A 15,856-nucleotide genomic window follows, 5' to 3' on the forward strand; every position below is an offset into this window, starting at 1 on the left:
GAAAATCTTCTTGAGGGAATTACTACAGTCATCATAACATTCAGCCCAGTGAGTGCCACAGGTTTCCACTCTTCAGGCTCCATGGCTCTATGCATGAAGTCTGCAAATCAGAATTCCTTAGTCAATTAAATTGCATTTTTTCAATGTGTCAGACCTTTACCTGATGATTCAGTGTATTTTTGAGGAGACAGAGTGATCTATGACATTGAGATTATAAGGCTAATTTTAATGACTGCAGATTTTAAAATCTAGATGTCAAAATAGGTAAAAGAAAAAGCATCATAAAATTAATATTGAGTTGACCTTTTTTTTCCCCAGTGGCTTTTCCTAAAGCAAGAAGTTATTGGGCAGTGAGAGGTCAATGAGTTTAAATTAATCTGAAGAGTATTTCTAGTTCATTCTGCCTTTACAGAAAAAGTGTACTTGATCCATGCAACTTGACTGCATTTGCACACTTCTGTAAGGCATTACATAAATATTTGGAACATACTTCCAACTGTATGAGTCCAGCATTTGGATGAACACCTTCAAGCTTCTGAGAAATCTTGCAGTTCTGTATATAATGGTGTCATTGTATAAAATAAATGTGCTTGTCTGCATTTAGTCTTACAGCCTACTAAAATTTAAACCCTATTCCTCTGCTTAAAAATTGGCCAGCCAGAGGTCAGCTTTCTCCTAGAACAGGTTCCTGTAACTGCCAGCAGTATTTCCTACTCTGTCCTCTCTAAATTGTTCCATGCTTTTGTTAATCACACCCTATCAATGGTGCATTTTGCTGGACAGGCAGTCTGTTTTCTTTGAAAGTGAGAGGATCAGCACCAGTGGTGGTCACTTGAAAAAGCCTTCAGCTCTTTAGTATTTTGCAGTTGAACAGAGATATTTATATACTTTCATTCACTCAGAAGAACCTGAGGTTGCTGCAGATTTTCACATATTATCACCTTTATTCCATATACTCTAAATTTTTCCTATCTGTTGCTGTAAATCCTGTGGAATCTGTTGGAGTCAAACCTAATCTGAATTTGTTTAAATAGGATTTTTTTTTATTAATTGGAATTTAACCTGAAGTATTCATCTCATTTCTATTGGTCCTGAACCAGCCTGACTAAATATTTATTTTCAGCTATTGGCTTAGAATAAACATTGGTCTAAAATCTGATATCCTCTAATGAGAACCTGTTGAGCAATGTTTCTTTTCTAGGCTGGCTAAGGAGAGCTGTAACTAAAATGCAGTTTCTTGGAGATGCCAGTTTTATTTTAATGCCTGTTCTGATGGCAACAGTTGACTATTAATAACCGACAGCATGCTCTGAGAACCAGTAGGGCAAGCCAGCCTGTCTTCATCATTTGTTTCTGGAAATGTATCCATTATGTATCCTTTGTGTTTACTTGTTTTGTGTTTACTTGGAAATTGATTGATGGTGAGAGAGGAGATGAGCTGATAGTGCTCTTGCTCTTCCTTCCAGTAATCCCCATCTCTCCTTATAGAAGTTCAACTCCTTTTGTTCCCTGTGCAGCACAATAGCACATCTTCTCACTTCGTCCTTCAATACCCAGTGGAGATTTAAGAAGTTAGAGAAAAAGTGTAAGCCAGAGCAGCAGGAATGTAAGTTGTGTGCAGAATCTGGCAGAGGTGCTGGAAATAATTGCAAAATTCAGCTGAAGAGCCACCTTGGTGAGATGGGCCTTCATTTTAATTTTTTAATTCATTTCACATGAACAGGTTCATTATCTGGTTTTGTCCTGAACAAGGAACTGAAGTGGAACAATTTCACTTGGAGATGAATCTGAATCAGAACTGCTCTGAAAAATGTGGAGCTTCTTGTTCTTAATCTTTCTACCACTCTATAGGAGAAACACAGCTTTGGTGGTCTTAGACTTTGGGAAACAAGGACTCCTTCTCAGCCTGCTTTGGAGATGAAATAGACTGTGATGTGAGGAGCTGCATAATCTCTAAATAATGCATCTGGGGCTCCTTTACCCCATATGCTCATGGAACTGCAGTACATATGGAAAACATTCTACAGTATAGAAATACAGTGTGATTTAATTCAAGATTTCAGCATCATGCAAATATACAGAGAACAGCGTAGAGGCTATACATGCAACTTTTGCTTCACCATTTCCTGCAGTCAGAAGTTTAATTTTATAACTTCAGCCATATATATTGTTGTCATTTTTTTCCTACTGGCATTGCAAGTAGCTTTACTAAAAAGATGAAATAAAGTCACAGGCATTATATGCCTTCAGCACAGATCTGTGCATGGGTCACCATTCTTTTAGTCAGTAAAACTTGGAAAGGCAACCACTTTTTGAAATAAAAACAGAGGTGATAAGAGCAGGAAGGCAAACAGACCAAATTCCTACCCTTAAGTTATCTACCAGCACAAATGGATGGAGTTAGTGAAACTGAAGAGAGCAAAGGAGGATCAATGTTAGCTGCATATTCAAGTATATCGCATGGCTGGCTGCAAGCAATGTTACAGTATTTGTTAAAAAGGAAATTGAAAAGTGCTTATTACATTTAACTGCAGTATGCTACCTGAAGAAACCGAAAGCCATTCATCTGTGCCAGTGCAGACCAGTGTGATTGAAAGTATTTATGCTCACAAGGGGAGACTCCAAAACTGTCTAGAAAATTCTGTGGACTAGGGTGTAGAGAAGTATGCTGTAAGTTCTGGTGTGAGCACATCATAGCACATCACCAGGAACTAGCGTTGTATGCAGAGATCCTTACTGGTTCTATTCCTGTTCAACAGCTTTGTTAAATGTCTGGATGATTTGGCACAGTGCATACTCAGCAAGTTTGCTGATGACAGAAAACTGGGAGGTGTGGCTAATGCATCAGAGGATCATCCTGCCACCTGGAAGGACCTCAGCAGACTGGAGATAAGGGCTGAAAAGGATGTAATGCAGTTCAACACGGGGAAGTGCACAGTCCTGCACCTGGGAAGGAACAGCCTCAGGCACCAGCACGTGCTAGAGGCCAGCAACTGGAAAACAGCTTTGCAGAAAAGGGTCTAGGACACCTAGCTGACCATCAGCCAGCAGTCTGCCTACTGTGTCCAGTTCTGCACTCTCCAGTACAAGAGGGATGTGGAGGAAGTCTGGGGTGGGGGGCGGGGCCATAATGTGATTAAGAGTGTGCAACATTCCTTATATGAGGAAATGCTGAAAGAATTGGGACTGTTTAGCCTGGAGAAGCTTCTCGGGGGCCAGAGGGATGTCATCAAAGTATGACGTATGAATAGCTGAAGGGAGGCTGTAAAGAAAACAAAGTCCCTTTCAGTGGTGCTTAGTGACAGAACAAGAGGCCATAGGCACAAACTGAAACATGGCATGTTCCTTCTGAGCATCAGGAAACACTTTTACTTTGAGGGTGACCAAACACTGTCACAGGTTGCCCAGAGAAGTTGTGGAAGTCTTTATCCTTGGAGGTATTCAAAAGCTTTCTGGACACAATTCTGTGCAACCGACTTTGTAGATGACTCTGCTTAAGCAGGGGGGCTGGACCAGATGACCTCCAGAGCTCCCTGTGGTTCTGTGATCATGCCTTGGAGCCAAAATATCGCATTAAACTTTGTTGTGGACTTTTACCAAGGCCCAGGCTTGGGTAACCCATGTGCTGTGGATACTTGTTCATGGCTGTAGCAGTCCAAGGCAGATAGAGAAATGCCAAGCGTATCAATCCTCAGGAGGGTTGTCTACAGAAGCCTACATGCTTCTATCATGTTACTCCACTGGGGCATGTATTAGTGGGTGATAATAGAAAATATACACTGACATTTCTAAATAAATGTCATAGAGAAATTCTCAGAAATAATCAGAAATTTTTCCTTTCTTAATGTTAGTATGTGTTCTGCATATACTTTACCTGCCTTATTTCTGAAGATAGTATTTTTTTGCTACATGAAAGTGTCTCTTTGGTAGTATAGTGCTACTTTATTATCTAATAGTTTTACATAGTTCCAATCTAAATTGGGTTCTGTACTGTATGATAACTCTAATGGAAAAACGTTCAAAGGCAGCCCCTTTCTTAGCACCAAGGACTCTGATACTACAAAACCTGCCTATGTCCCACTCTTCACTGTGTCTCTGTGCTGCTCCAGTTTTTTCCCTGAATCTCCTTCTGAAGTGATGATAAGGGTGAATTTGCATGAGTGATGAAAGCACCTGAGGACAGTACTGTGCAGGCCAGTAAATATGACATTGGGAGGATTCATGAGTCTGAAAGACACAGAATATGCAGAGTTCAGTCAAAACACAGGCTCCAGTGGCTGATCATTTTTCAGCATCTTTCTTCTATACTCTGTTTAAAGCTTGTTGACTGTGGGTAGGGATTTGTAGTCGAGGTTCAATAGGATAGCCCTTGGCACAGTATGTTAGGAAAAGAGAAGGCTTTTACTTTGAGTGTGCTATTACCCACTGATGAAGATACAAGCATTTTTTGGAGTATTTTGCCTAAAACCAATGACAGTTTTATCAAAGTAAGCTAAGGGTCTGAGCAAAATTTTTAAAACCATTAATACAGATATTGTTTCTGATATACTTATTTGTAAATAAAAAGTCATTCTCTATTGGTATGCTGCGTGGAGCTTTTCATTGCACTTTATTGTACAAATGAATAAGAATTGAAGATGATATTCTGAGGCAATTTTTATTTCTATCAGTCTTTTAATTTATGATTTTAAGCACTGATTTACTCTAAATGTTCAAAAATATATGTATTCTTTCACAGCTGCAAAGGTTTTTTGAGATATTCTTCAGGAACAGTTCTCCCCAACAAGCCTTCAACAACATGAAGGAGGCTATAAACAAACTTCTACTTATAACTGAGGTCTTCAGCAAATCATCTACCTCAAGACCAAATTCTTTCAATCAGTAAGTGACTTGCAGTAGTCATTGTAATGCTAGGGTCAAGATAGCTGCTTAGAACAGAATAAAAATTGCAGAAGATACACAAATCTTAAAATAAAAAAATCCCATCCATTTCATACTTCTTTATAAAGTAAGGACATACTGCATTTAAGGACTACAACTCTTCAATATCCATCCACAGTGTTTGTAGTTTGTTAAAAGGTTATGATGAATACTTAGGAACAGATGCTGTCCTAATGAAGTGTTTCAGGCAGCACAAATGAACAGAAATCACTCACAATTGGGCTAGTCCTAACATACTAAAGCTGTATTTCCTTTCTGTGAGCATTCTGTCATATGTCAAATATTTAATGCTGGAGTAGCTCAGATTGTATAGAGCTGGCTCTGGCAAGCAATCTGAACAAGAGACACTGTAAAACACTTTATAAAGTGTATGCTATGAAATGTACCTAGGCACCAAAAGTCGCATTTCTGTGTGTAATCACTACTCTTAGTGTTATAATTCTTACATATAAATCAACCTCAATTATGTAATATTTTTACTAAATAAAATTATTGTTTATTCTATGTATGTTATGTCCCATCTCCAACATTTTTATGATAAGTACTAAATAAGTTGCTATTTATTAAATTTATGTGTTTAAGCTATTTTGAGAACCAGGTGTTTTAGTAGCAGTAATGTAAAGCTCATTATTTGACTCACACAAGTTGGGAATAAAGCTTACATTGTGAGTGGAGAGGGTAGCAAGGAGGGGAGGAGTGTCAAGAGGATGAAGCTATTTTGACAGTGGTCCAAAATCTCTTTTTTTTACCAATGAAATGGACTCTCTTGTTTGTATAACACAAGACTTGCTTATAATTCCTGGCCCATGCCTCCAAACATCCCCATAGCTGCTGCAGAGCTCTTTGGCTCAACTGAGCCTTGAGTGTTTCACCATCTCTTCCCTTCAAAATGTCTTCAAAGCTTTTGCAGGACCTCATTCACTCTCCTCAAGAGACGTTTCTTCCTTCAGCATAATTCACCTCCCTCTCTGTCAGTCATTAAAAACACTTTTATATAGCACTATTTTCATCACGTCACAATCTGACTCCTTCCATGTTTAATGCTGCTGGCTCTTCTTAGAAACTTATTTAGTCTGTATCACATGTTGCTTTTTGACCTATGTGAATATGTTTTCCTGCATGTGTTCTTTGGACCTGTGTTTGTGTTGAATTTTACTATGTACAGGGACATGGTTCAGTTATGGGCTTGGCAGTACTAGGTTTATGATTGGAAGCAATGATCTTAAAGGTCTTTCCCAACTTAAATTATTCTATGATTCTGTATTTCACAACAGTACCTAACCTCACTGAAAGGGATTTCTTTTATGTTGTATTTCAGATGCAGCCAATGTTTTCAAATGCTAACCTTTGACATTGGATTCAGCATGTCCATACACCCAGTAGTCCTTAAGGTGAGAAAATTGCACAAATTATTGCTTCACTCCAAAAAATTACACCAAGACGAACACAGCAGAAAAGCCTCTTTGATAGGTACCCTCAAATGTCTAAGAAATGTACCAACACTTTAATATTAATTTGGGCTGATTGTGGAGAGTTCCTGTAGAAGAAATCAGTTTATAAGAGTCAGAATTCCTGTGATGAAAGTCACCAGACCATCAAAATGTGCAAACTTTTCAGTTTACATTAAAAAATTAACTGTTACCCCAAATGAATATCAGTGAAACAAAATCCATAGGAAGCACTGCATGAAAGTGGAGTTAGGTTTTAAATGTGACAGAACAAAGATGAATGGAGGAAGTTAAAAACCACAACTGGCTTTTAATACAAATTAAAGTTCTCCATAAATTGGATTGTACTTCTTCATTTAATTACTTGCTTTGACCTCCACTGTGCTGTCTTCTTCCTGGATGATCCACAAGGCCCTTAAAACCAGGGAAATGAGACCTGTGCCAGATTTTGTACCACTCCTGCCTCACAACAACCTGTTTTTGTACCACTCCTGCCTCAGAACAACCTGTCCTGAAACAATTATTGTACTGCTTTCCAGCTGTTCTCATTACCTCCTGTATACACATGAATATGCATATGCCTAGGTATGCAAAATGTTTCTTTATATTTAAGATATACAAATATTGACAAAAATTAGTTAAAATCTGTTCAAGTGTCTGGTAATAACAGTGCAGTCAATATCTGCATTCTTCAGAAAAAAGCCTTTAAACACATAGGAAAAAAATCCTTTAAACACATAGGAAAAATGCACATATGAAAGGAAGTTTGCAGCATTTAAAAAGTCCATGGAGACAATACTTTTAATTAGTTTGAGAAGACTTATTTAGTAGTATAAGAAATGTGGTATGTCTTAACAATTCAATAATTGTATACCAGGCTGTAAAAATTATGCCAGAAGAGTTTAAAAAATAAACATAAAACATAACATTTACCTTCCTGTATAGAAGTTTCAACTATTATCCATTATCCATAAATTTACAGTAAATCAGTAGGATTTAGTATTTTTTTCTGGAAAAACCAAATGTCTCTAGAAAATTGCTGTTGATAATTAATGCAACATTAACTTTGAATATTATAACATGGAATTTATAGTATGCACACAAGCTATTCATATTGATGTTACATTCGTGTTTATTAATGTTTTAGTCATATTTCATAACCACAAATCTGTTAATTGTGTTTATATATTGTAAAACTTATACTTTCATCTGTAGTAACAGATGTTCTGTAGTAATCCTTAGTACATGAGTTTTTAAGGAGTTATATTAACATATAATCTGATATTTTATATTTTTAATCAAATTTCAAATCAAATACGGTAAAAAATCTTTTCACATGTATCTGCAATACATTCTGTCCTCTGGAGGGCAGCAAACATTGCAGTACGGAGTTGTGACAGCACAGCATTTGTTGTCCTATAATCCTGTCAGTTTGTGTTGTTATTACCTTTTTTCAAAGTTCCAGTTTAGTATTTTTTGCTATGAGAAGACTGGACTTTTTATTTAAACTATAATTTTTTATAATTTTTTTTGCAACAGGTGCATGAAAACTTTGACTTCCAAGTTGAGGATGAATCAACTACTCAGGACCAAATTTCCAAAGAACTTATTTTTGAAGATACATTTAAATTTCTCTTATCTAATGAATCCTCAACTTCCAGTTTCATAGAAGCTTTGCAAAAAATATATGAGTCATCTGTGAGCAAGGTAGTTAATTCCAACTTTTTTGTATTATTATTTGAAAATATTTAATTTTAAATTGTGTGCTTCTGAAATTGTTGGTGCCAACTTATAGAATGAGGGATTTATTTAATCAGAAACATCTTTTATTGTATTCTGAGGAGTAAAACTGTTATTATATTGAACAATTGAATTTTCTTTTATAAAAATTCTACTCTCAAATTATGTAATTTTCAAAAATACCATGATTTAAACATATATTTAAAGCTTTAAAAATAAATTTTCCCACTCTTTTAAAAATTTGTCTTTTTTAAATATACTTTTATAATATACATTTAATTACTTTTGCAATATACTTTTATTAATATACTTTTTAAATATACTTTTAGTATACTTGTGTTTTCACAATTTCATCCAGAATTGGTTAACTCATGCATGGAGATTCATGAGCATCAGAATGAGATTATGTTTCTTACAACTTTGTGTCTAATTCTCAATGCAAGATCCAGTTCCAGTATTACACTTTTTTTTTTTTTTCCATTTATAAAATCTGCATAAATTTTACTTCACTAGTGAAAATAATTTCTGACAAGTGGACATCTCTTTCAGTAGTGTTTCTCTCATTCTGGGAACTTTTAAGAATGCATTTCTGAGGAGTCTCCTGCTTGAAAGACTTACGGGGACAAAATTATCCAGGCAACTTCTGCCCCTTGGACAAATGTGGCTAAAACAGGGTCTTGGGTTCTAAATTTATGTCAGGATAAAGTAGAAAGCTGCAGATATCCAGACATGCAGTGATATGATTATGCAGCTTGTGCTCCAGAGAATGGTTTCTGTGGGTTCTTTTCTAGACAAAGCTAGGGCACAGTCAGCTTTGTTCTAGACTGAAAAATGGGATGAGTATCTAGGAGCTGGCTGGCTGAGGTTAGGGCTAGTTGAGAGCTGCTGTAACTTGTTCCTGTGATCAGTGAAGGGATTGGGCTCTAATGAAAGCACATTGCTATCCATGTGATTTCACCAGACAATGCTGCCCTTTCCTTCACAGGATGGAACATACAACAGAGAAGATGAGCAATGTTTCTCTTTGGAAGAGATAAATTCAGTGACTACTTTCATAAAGGAGCTGAAGAGTCTTGGACAATTTGAGCTGGTAAAATAAATAGGGTTTTGTTTTACTGGATATATATTTTATGTAAATCTCATAACATTTCTCCTTCTGTACCATTCTCTGCTGTCTCTGTAATTAGGCTGGATGGGCAGAGAAAGAAGAATATAGAGATAACACTGATTTTACTTTGGTGGATCATTTGAATTTAATTTACAATAGATAAAGAAATACAACAGAGTATTTGAACTAAACTTCCACTGAACAGGACAGCTAAAGCAGAAATGGAGACCAGGAAATAGAAGGAAAGGAAAAGAAGGAGAACCGTGTAAATGACTAATGAGGTGGTAAGAAAATAGAATGACAATGAAGCAAAAGCAACAGTGAGTGGATGGACTAGAGAAAGTACAATACTGAGATCATGATCAGAGAGTAGATATAGATGAAAAAGTGGCAAAAAAAAAAAAAAAAGCAGGTGGAATATGTTCTCTTCTTCATGCTTTGAGTTCATTTTTAGAGAAGAGCACAGATGGAGGAATAACAATCAGTGTCTGTGAATAGGCACTGTTAATGAGGGAAATGGTGAGTATTCAGAAAAGAAAGGATCTACAATTGAATCTGTTGTTCAGAAAGTGTGCATGATATCAAAATTCCTATGAGACTTCCTGGATGAGTATTAGGGTTGGAGACAGATGACACTTTCTGAAGAAGCATTGAGTCTAATGGATCTGGAATTCATAGAATCATCTGTGTTGGAAGGGGTCCAGAAGGATCATCAAGTCCAACTCTTAAGTGAATGGCCAATACAGGGATTGAACCTGTAACTTTGGCATTATTAGCTTCATTCTCTGACCAACTGAGCTAACCTCAGGGCCAGTTCAGAGGCAGAGGAGATCAACTTCCATGTCAGTACTGGTAATCCTGATTTGCAAGGCTGGGTATGACAGTCCTTTCCTAAGTACGTGGGAAAGAACATTAATATATAACCAGCCCTATGCTGTATATACTGTCTTCTGATCATTTTTCACATCTTTGCACTCTACAAATATCATACTGTGTTGTCTCAAATCAGTGTCTCTCTTCTCAGCTTTTCCCTTCTTCTACACCCAAGATCCAAATGTTGCTGCGTGACCTTTATCGAATGGTAGACCCAATGAGGCGGCTTAGTTCAGTCCTGACTGTGCATTGGTTGCTTTCTAGTGTCCTTCAACAGTTCCAGTTCATGAATAAAGAGGCACATAAAAATCTTTCAGACTGGTAAGATAACTATTTTATATTTTGAAGGTAGTTTCTCAAGTTACATAATTGCAATATTTCCAGTGAGCATCATAAAACTTAATTCTTCAGTAGATGTAGGTGAACTTGCAACCCTTGAGATGAAGGTCTATCTTCCCATATGGAGCCCTGTCAGCCATTCTGCCTTCAGAAGTGTAGCTAAGTTTCTAAATAGAACAGGTTTTGTTTCTTTATCTAATTTGGAGGACTCTGGATTGAAAATTAATTGGAACTATCATAATTTTTTTTAAGAAAGATTAATCAGGTACATTTTTTTCTGAAAAAATGTAAACTCTAAATTAGGAGCATTTCCCAGGGTTAAGACTGTCTTAATTTATGCACCAATTAAAAGCAAAACTGTAAAGAAAATATAAAATTTCAGGGGAAGATTTTTCCAAGAGAATTAATAATTTTGATTGGCTCCAAATTTTCTGTCCAACAAAAGACAGGTCAGAGAGCATAATATTCCAAGAACATAATTTAAACTCCTTATGAAAAGATGAAAAGAATGCTGTAATGACAAGGTTAGATCCACTGAACTTTTGGCAAGAAGTTTTTACTTTCATGAGGAGAGAAAGAGGAAAAGAATGACAGAACAAGGGAAGAAGAGGGGAAGGAAGGAAGGAAGGAAGGAAGGAAAGGAAGGAAGGAAGGAAAGGAAGGAAGGAAGGAAGGAAGGAAGGAAGGAAGGAAGGAAGGGAGGGAGGAAGGAAGGAAGGAAGGAAGGAAGGAAGGAAGGAAGGAAGGAAGGAAGGAAGGAAGGAAGGAAGGAAGGAAGGAAGGAAGGAAGGAAGGAGGAAGGAAGGAAGGAAGGAAGGAAGGAAGGAAAGGAAGGAAGGAAGGAAGGAAGGAAGGAAGGAAGGAAGGAAGGGAAGGAAGGAAGGAAGGAAGGAAGGAAGGAAGGAAGGAAGGAAGGAAGGAAGGAAGGAAGGAAGGAAGGAAGGAAGGAAGGAAGGAAGGAAGGAAGGAAGGAAGGAAGGAAGGAAGGAAGGAAGGAAGGAAGGAAGGAAGGAAGGAAGGAAGGAAGGAAGGAAGGAAGGAAGGAAGGAAGGAAGGAAGGAAGGAAGGAAGGAAGGAGGAAGGAAGGAAGGAAGGAAGGAAGGAAGGAAGGAAGGAAGGAAGGAAGGAAGGAAGGAAGGAAGGAAGGAAGGAAGGAAGGAAGGAAGGAAGGAAGGAAGGAAGGAAGGAAGGAAGGAAGGAAGGAAGGAAGGAAGGAAGGAAGGAAGGAAGGAAGGAAGGAAGAAGGAAGTAAGAAGAAGGTCAGGAAGGAAGGAAGGAAGGAAGGAAGGAAGGAAGGAAGGGAAGGAAGGAAGGAAGGAAGGAAGGAAGGAAGGAAGGAAGGAGTAAACTTATACTATACTGTTAGTTATGTATGTTTAGTATAAAATTTTTCAAAATGTGTTTTCTGTTTTCATTATCTCTTAGCTAATGATATTTCATATACATGTATGACATATTATCTACTGACATTTATGATTTACAAACAAGGACTTGGGAATAGAGGCACATTAGATAATGTGATATAGTTAGATAATTCCACTGAGTCTGATGATGAAGGTGTGAATGATATTAGTACGTACATTTTGCTGGGAGAATGCTGAAGTAAGTATCTAAGGCATCTATAAGATTTCTTAATTTTAATTTTGTTCCTCATTGAATTGGTCATGGCTTTCGGCAAATCTCTGTATGTTTGTTTGCTTTACTGTAAAGGGGAGCTTATACTTTATCACTGTACTAGGTAACTGTTTATTAGTGTTTTAAATATACACAGCTCCATGAAAGTGCTAAATTATTGTTGTTCTGCTGATCACTCTGATCACTCCATGAGAAGTAACTCAAAGATGCAGCTGCTTGCATTCATATGTAAGCCCTTGCCCTTTTGCAGAAATATTTAGGTTTGCATATCAAAGCATACCAGCCTTTAGCAGCTTTCTGTTCTAATCTAAGCTGTGCCACTCACTCACTTTGCGCAAGCCCCTTGGCCTCATTTTTTTCCTTCAAGCTCAACATTATTGTATGTGTATAAATATGCAGAAATACCATGACCTTTCTTTAGGGCATAGGCCAATCTGCTTCTTTGCTCTTTATTTTTCTGCAGTGGCTAAGCTAATAACACCGTTCTCTTCATTCACTGTATAAAAACCATATACTTTGACATTGCTAAATCAGAATCTTCCACTCCTTTTGCTACATGCATGTGAGGGTGATGCATGTGTCAGATATGCATGTGATTATACTTAATTGCAAGGAAGAAAGAGCTTAGTAGTACTTACTCCCCAAATAACTCAGGTATGCATTCTCTTTGAGCTTTGATTAATCTTTTTTTTTTTCCCGAGCTTTGATGAGTTTTTATATCAGAACACTTTTCCTGAATTTCTTCAGTTAAGGCCAGGCTGTTTGGTTGCTTTATTTAACAGTTCTTATTTCTCTGATTGTGGAAAACTGGTATTTCTGTTTATCAGATTTAGTGATTGCATAACTGACTGTCCAAGCAAACAAGAAATATGTGGGAAAAGTAGTGACTCCTAACTGAGGTCTTGTACAATTACTTTGTTCACTAGTCATTACTCCATAGGATGAAGGCAGGATATAAAGATGTTTTCTAGTCTACATATTTTAACTCATTTCATCTATATGACTAGTGTTGAAACCATAAATGGTATTAATGAACTCTCTGAATTCCTTACACAGGAGAAACAAATCTCTAGAAACTCATACTATAATGAAATAATTAGCCTAGGTGAAAATGACCACCTCACATGTATTAGTATAAGATATTACACTTAACATGTACTCTGAAAAACATTTTTGGCATTTTTTATGGACTTTCTTCAACTCTATGCAGTTTATGCTCATGATATGACTAGGACATACCATAAATGCTGTCTTTTGGAATAGGGGCAATGAGGTGTCATGGAAAGTGTATTTCGTTATGTCAGATAGCATGGAAGAATCAGATTAGTGAGTAAAGCTAACCCTTCTGTATCTGCAAGAGACAAAAGCCTAAGCAGCTCAAAAAGCTGCAAATGTTTTTTTGAAATCAACTGATGCGTTTGGAAAAGTGGTTCTAGCTTCTCATATGCAAGCCCTATTTTAGTTCCAACTGGAAGCATCAGTCCTCAGACTGAATCTGGGCTGAAAATACTTACTTGGAATTTAACTTGGTCATGTCAATTACCTGAGAAATCTGAGAAATTAACATATTTCAGACTATGGGACAGAAAAAGGCAATGACAAAGGAAAAAAAGGCTAAGATCACTGACCTAGAATGGGAGGAGTGAGAGACAGAGGGAAGGAGGAAATGAAAGAGACTGTTTTAAATGCCAGAAAATTAATTCCACTCTTGCATCTGAATTTTTTTATTTCACTTCTGAAGATCACCACAAGGTATTTCATTTAAGGACCCAAATGCCCTCATGGAAACTGTGACTGAAGCCAAAGAAACACTCTACAAGATAGAGAACTTATTTTGGAGAGAACTACATAACAACATCTAAAGAAAGAAAATGCATAACTCTACTGAATATTGAAATACGGTCTCAATCTTGAGTTTATGACCCATTACAAGTTGCACCATTCACAAATAACATATCCATCAGAGACACCTAAAGTGACTAGTTTTTTTCTTTTTATATTTAAATTTTGTGAAATATTCTATTTATACATGTCCTTCATTGCTTATGTCTGATTGCATAGACAATCAGAGTTATATTAATATTGCTAAGTCAATCCTTTGCCTTTCTTTGCTGAATCAGAGAGATTCCTAAAGAGCAGGTTCACAGTTAATGGTTTGGGATGTACACATTGGGAATCTGCTGAAAGGTAAATTTGACAAGCATGCACTCACCAAGAGTACTGACGAACAGACATTAGTTTCATTAGAGCTAACTGCAAAGTGTGTAGGCAAAGAGCACATCTGTACTTGACACCTCCAAGATACCTAAGTAAATAGTAAATAGGGGGCCACTCAAACAGATGAAGGTCCTTTCTTAAGTAACAGCATGTGAAGGAAAGGAGTCTGCAAAGCCCTCTGTATTAGGAGGAGCTTCATAATTGCATCATATCTCAGTCTGCTGATTGCAAGCATCTTGGACAAAAGAAAGCTTCATGGTGCTGATGATTAAAAAGCGCAGGCTTCAGCATAGATAAATCATTGAACCACAGAGTCATTTATATTGGAAAGGTTTCTCTCATTCTATCACTTATTACGTGGGAGAATGACTCCACCTGGCACAACCTTGTTTCAGGCAGTTGTAGAGAGTGATAAGGTCTTCCCTGAGCCACTTTTTCTCCAGACTAAACACCCTCACCTCACTGAGTCACTCCTCATAAGGCTTGTGCTCCAGCCCCTTCCCCAGCTTCATTACCCTTCTCTGAACATGCTCCAGCACCTCAATGCCTTTCATGTAGTGAGAAGCCAAAACTGAACATAGGATTCAAGGTGTGACCTCATCAGTGCTAAGTGCAGGGGGACAATCACTGCTCCAGTCCTGCTGGCCATGTTGTAATCTGAGTATTTTTCTCTAATATGATTTCCAAATATTACATTTTGCTACCCTGCTGTAATCAGATATAATTATTATATGTCTTTTAATGCTATCTGAAGTTAATTGCAGTCTCTACAGATGTGAGATTCATACAGGTCATGCTGTTCCTTTGTGAGTGGTGGTGGCTCTCCTGCCACACACCTGAAGTGTTCTCTCACTAAACCAAAGTCTGTCATTTTATAGAGTTAAGACATGTTGCTTTCACTGTAAAACAGGGTTTGGGACCAGGCAAGCAAAAAAGGAATAGGGAAGAGAAAATTTTTTTTTTGTTCAGGCACTAGATGTATGAAGCAAAGTGACGCAGAATCCCCAGGCAGATGCAAAGGAGAGCCGCTTCATTGCAAAAGCCAGGCCTTTTTAAGCAGCCAGGCCTTTATCAGTTACATAGTTTTAAATCATAACAAACATATCGAACCATACACTACGATGTGAACACATAATGGTTATATAACTTGTTTTTCTTCTAATTCAGCTGAGTCACTTTGGGATAGTCCTTCTACTTAGCTGAAGTAGCAGGTCTGAGCCACGATTTTACAAGGGTAACAAGGCCCTTATTTTATAAGGTTTTACCTATATGCAACAGTATTTGACAGATATTAGCTTTTACTTCCTTGACAAGCAGAAAGAGGGGTTCAAAATTACTTAGAACTTGGAAAGCAAGCCCTGAAAGAGTTTGTTAAGTGCCTCCTTTGCAGTAGGTAATGAATTTGCATGAATTTAGGGTGGTTGTCTAGACACTGCAAGTTCAGAACTACATTTTCCTGCACACACAGGTCTGCCAGCTGCTTCTTTCCTTATCTCATTGAGTTAATGCAGAAATCTGTTTTATCACTGGGCATTTTTTATCACTGGACAGTTTA

The 15,856-nt window shown here is 37.3% G+C and overlaps 1 protein-coding gene across 4 annotated transcripts in view; it reads left to right on the forward strand.

Moving 5' to 3' along the window:
• The window catches only part of CPED1 (cadherin like and PC-esterase domain containing 1), a 148,052-nt gene that overhangs the window by 58,012 nt on the left and 74,184 nt on the right, over nucleotides 1-15,856 (forward strand). For all 4 annotated transcript variants that reach the window (XM_053977349.1, XM_053977350.1, XM_053977351.1 and 1 more), the window contains exons 8-12: nucleotides 4,739-4,881; nucleotides 6,260-6,332; nucleotides 7,929-8,096; nucleotides 9,115-9,219; nucleotides 10,262-10,431. In XM_053977349.1, the coding sequence (XP_053833324.1) occupies nucleotides 4,739-4,881; nucleotides 6,260-6,332; nucleotides 7,929-8,096; nucleotides 9,115-9,219; nucleotides 10,262-10,431 (659 nt within the window). The remainder of the gene's footprint in view (nucleotides 1-4,738; nucleotides 4,882-6,259; nucleotides 6,333-7,928; nucleotides 8,097-9,114; nucleotides 9,220-10,261; nucleotides 10,432-15,856) is intronic.

This window comes from Vidua macroura, chromosome 5 (genome assembly GCF_024509145.1).
Source record: "Vidua macroura isolate BioBank_ID:100142 chromosome 5, ASM2450914v1, whole genome shotgun sequence".
NCBI lineage: Eukaryota > Metazoa > Chordata > Aves > Passeriformes > Viduidae > Vidua > Vidua macroura.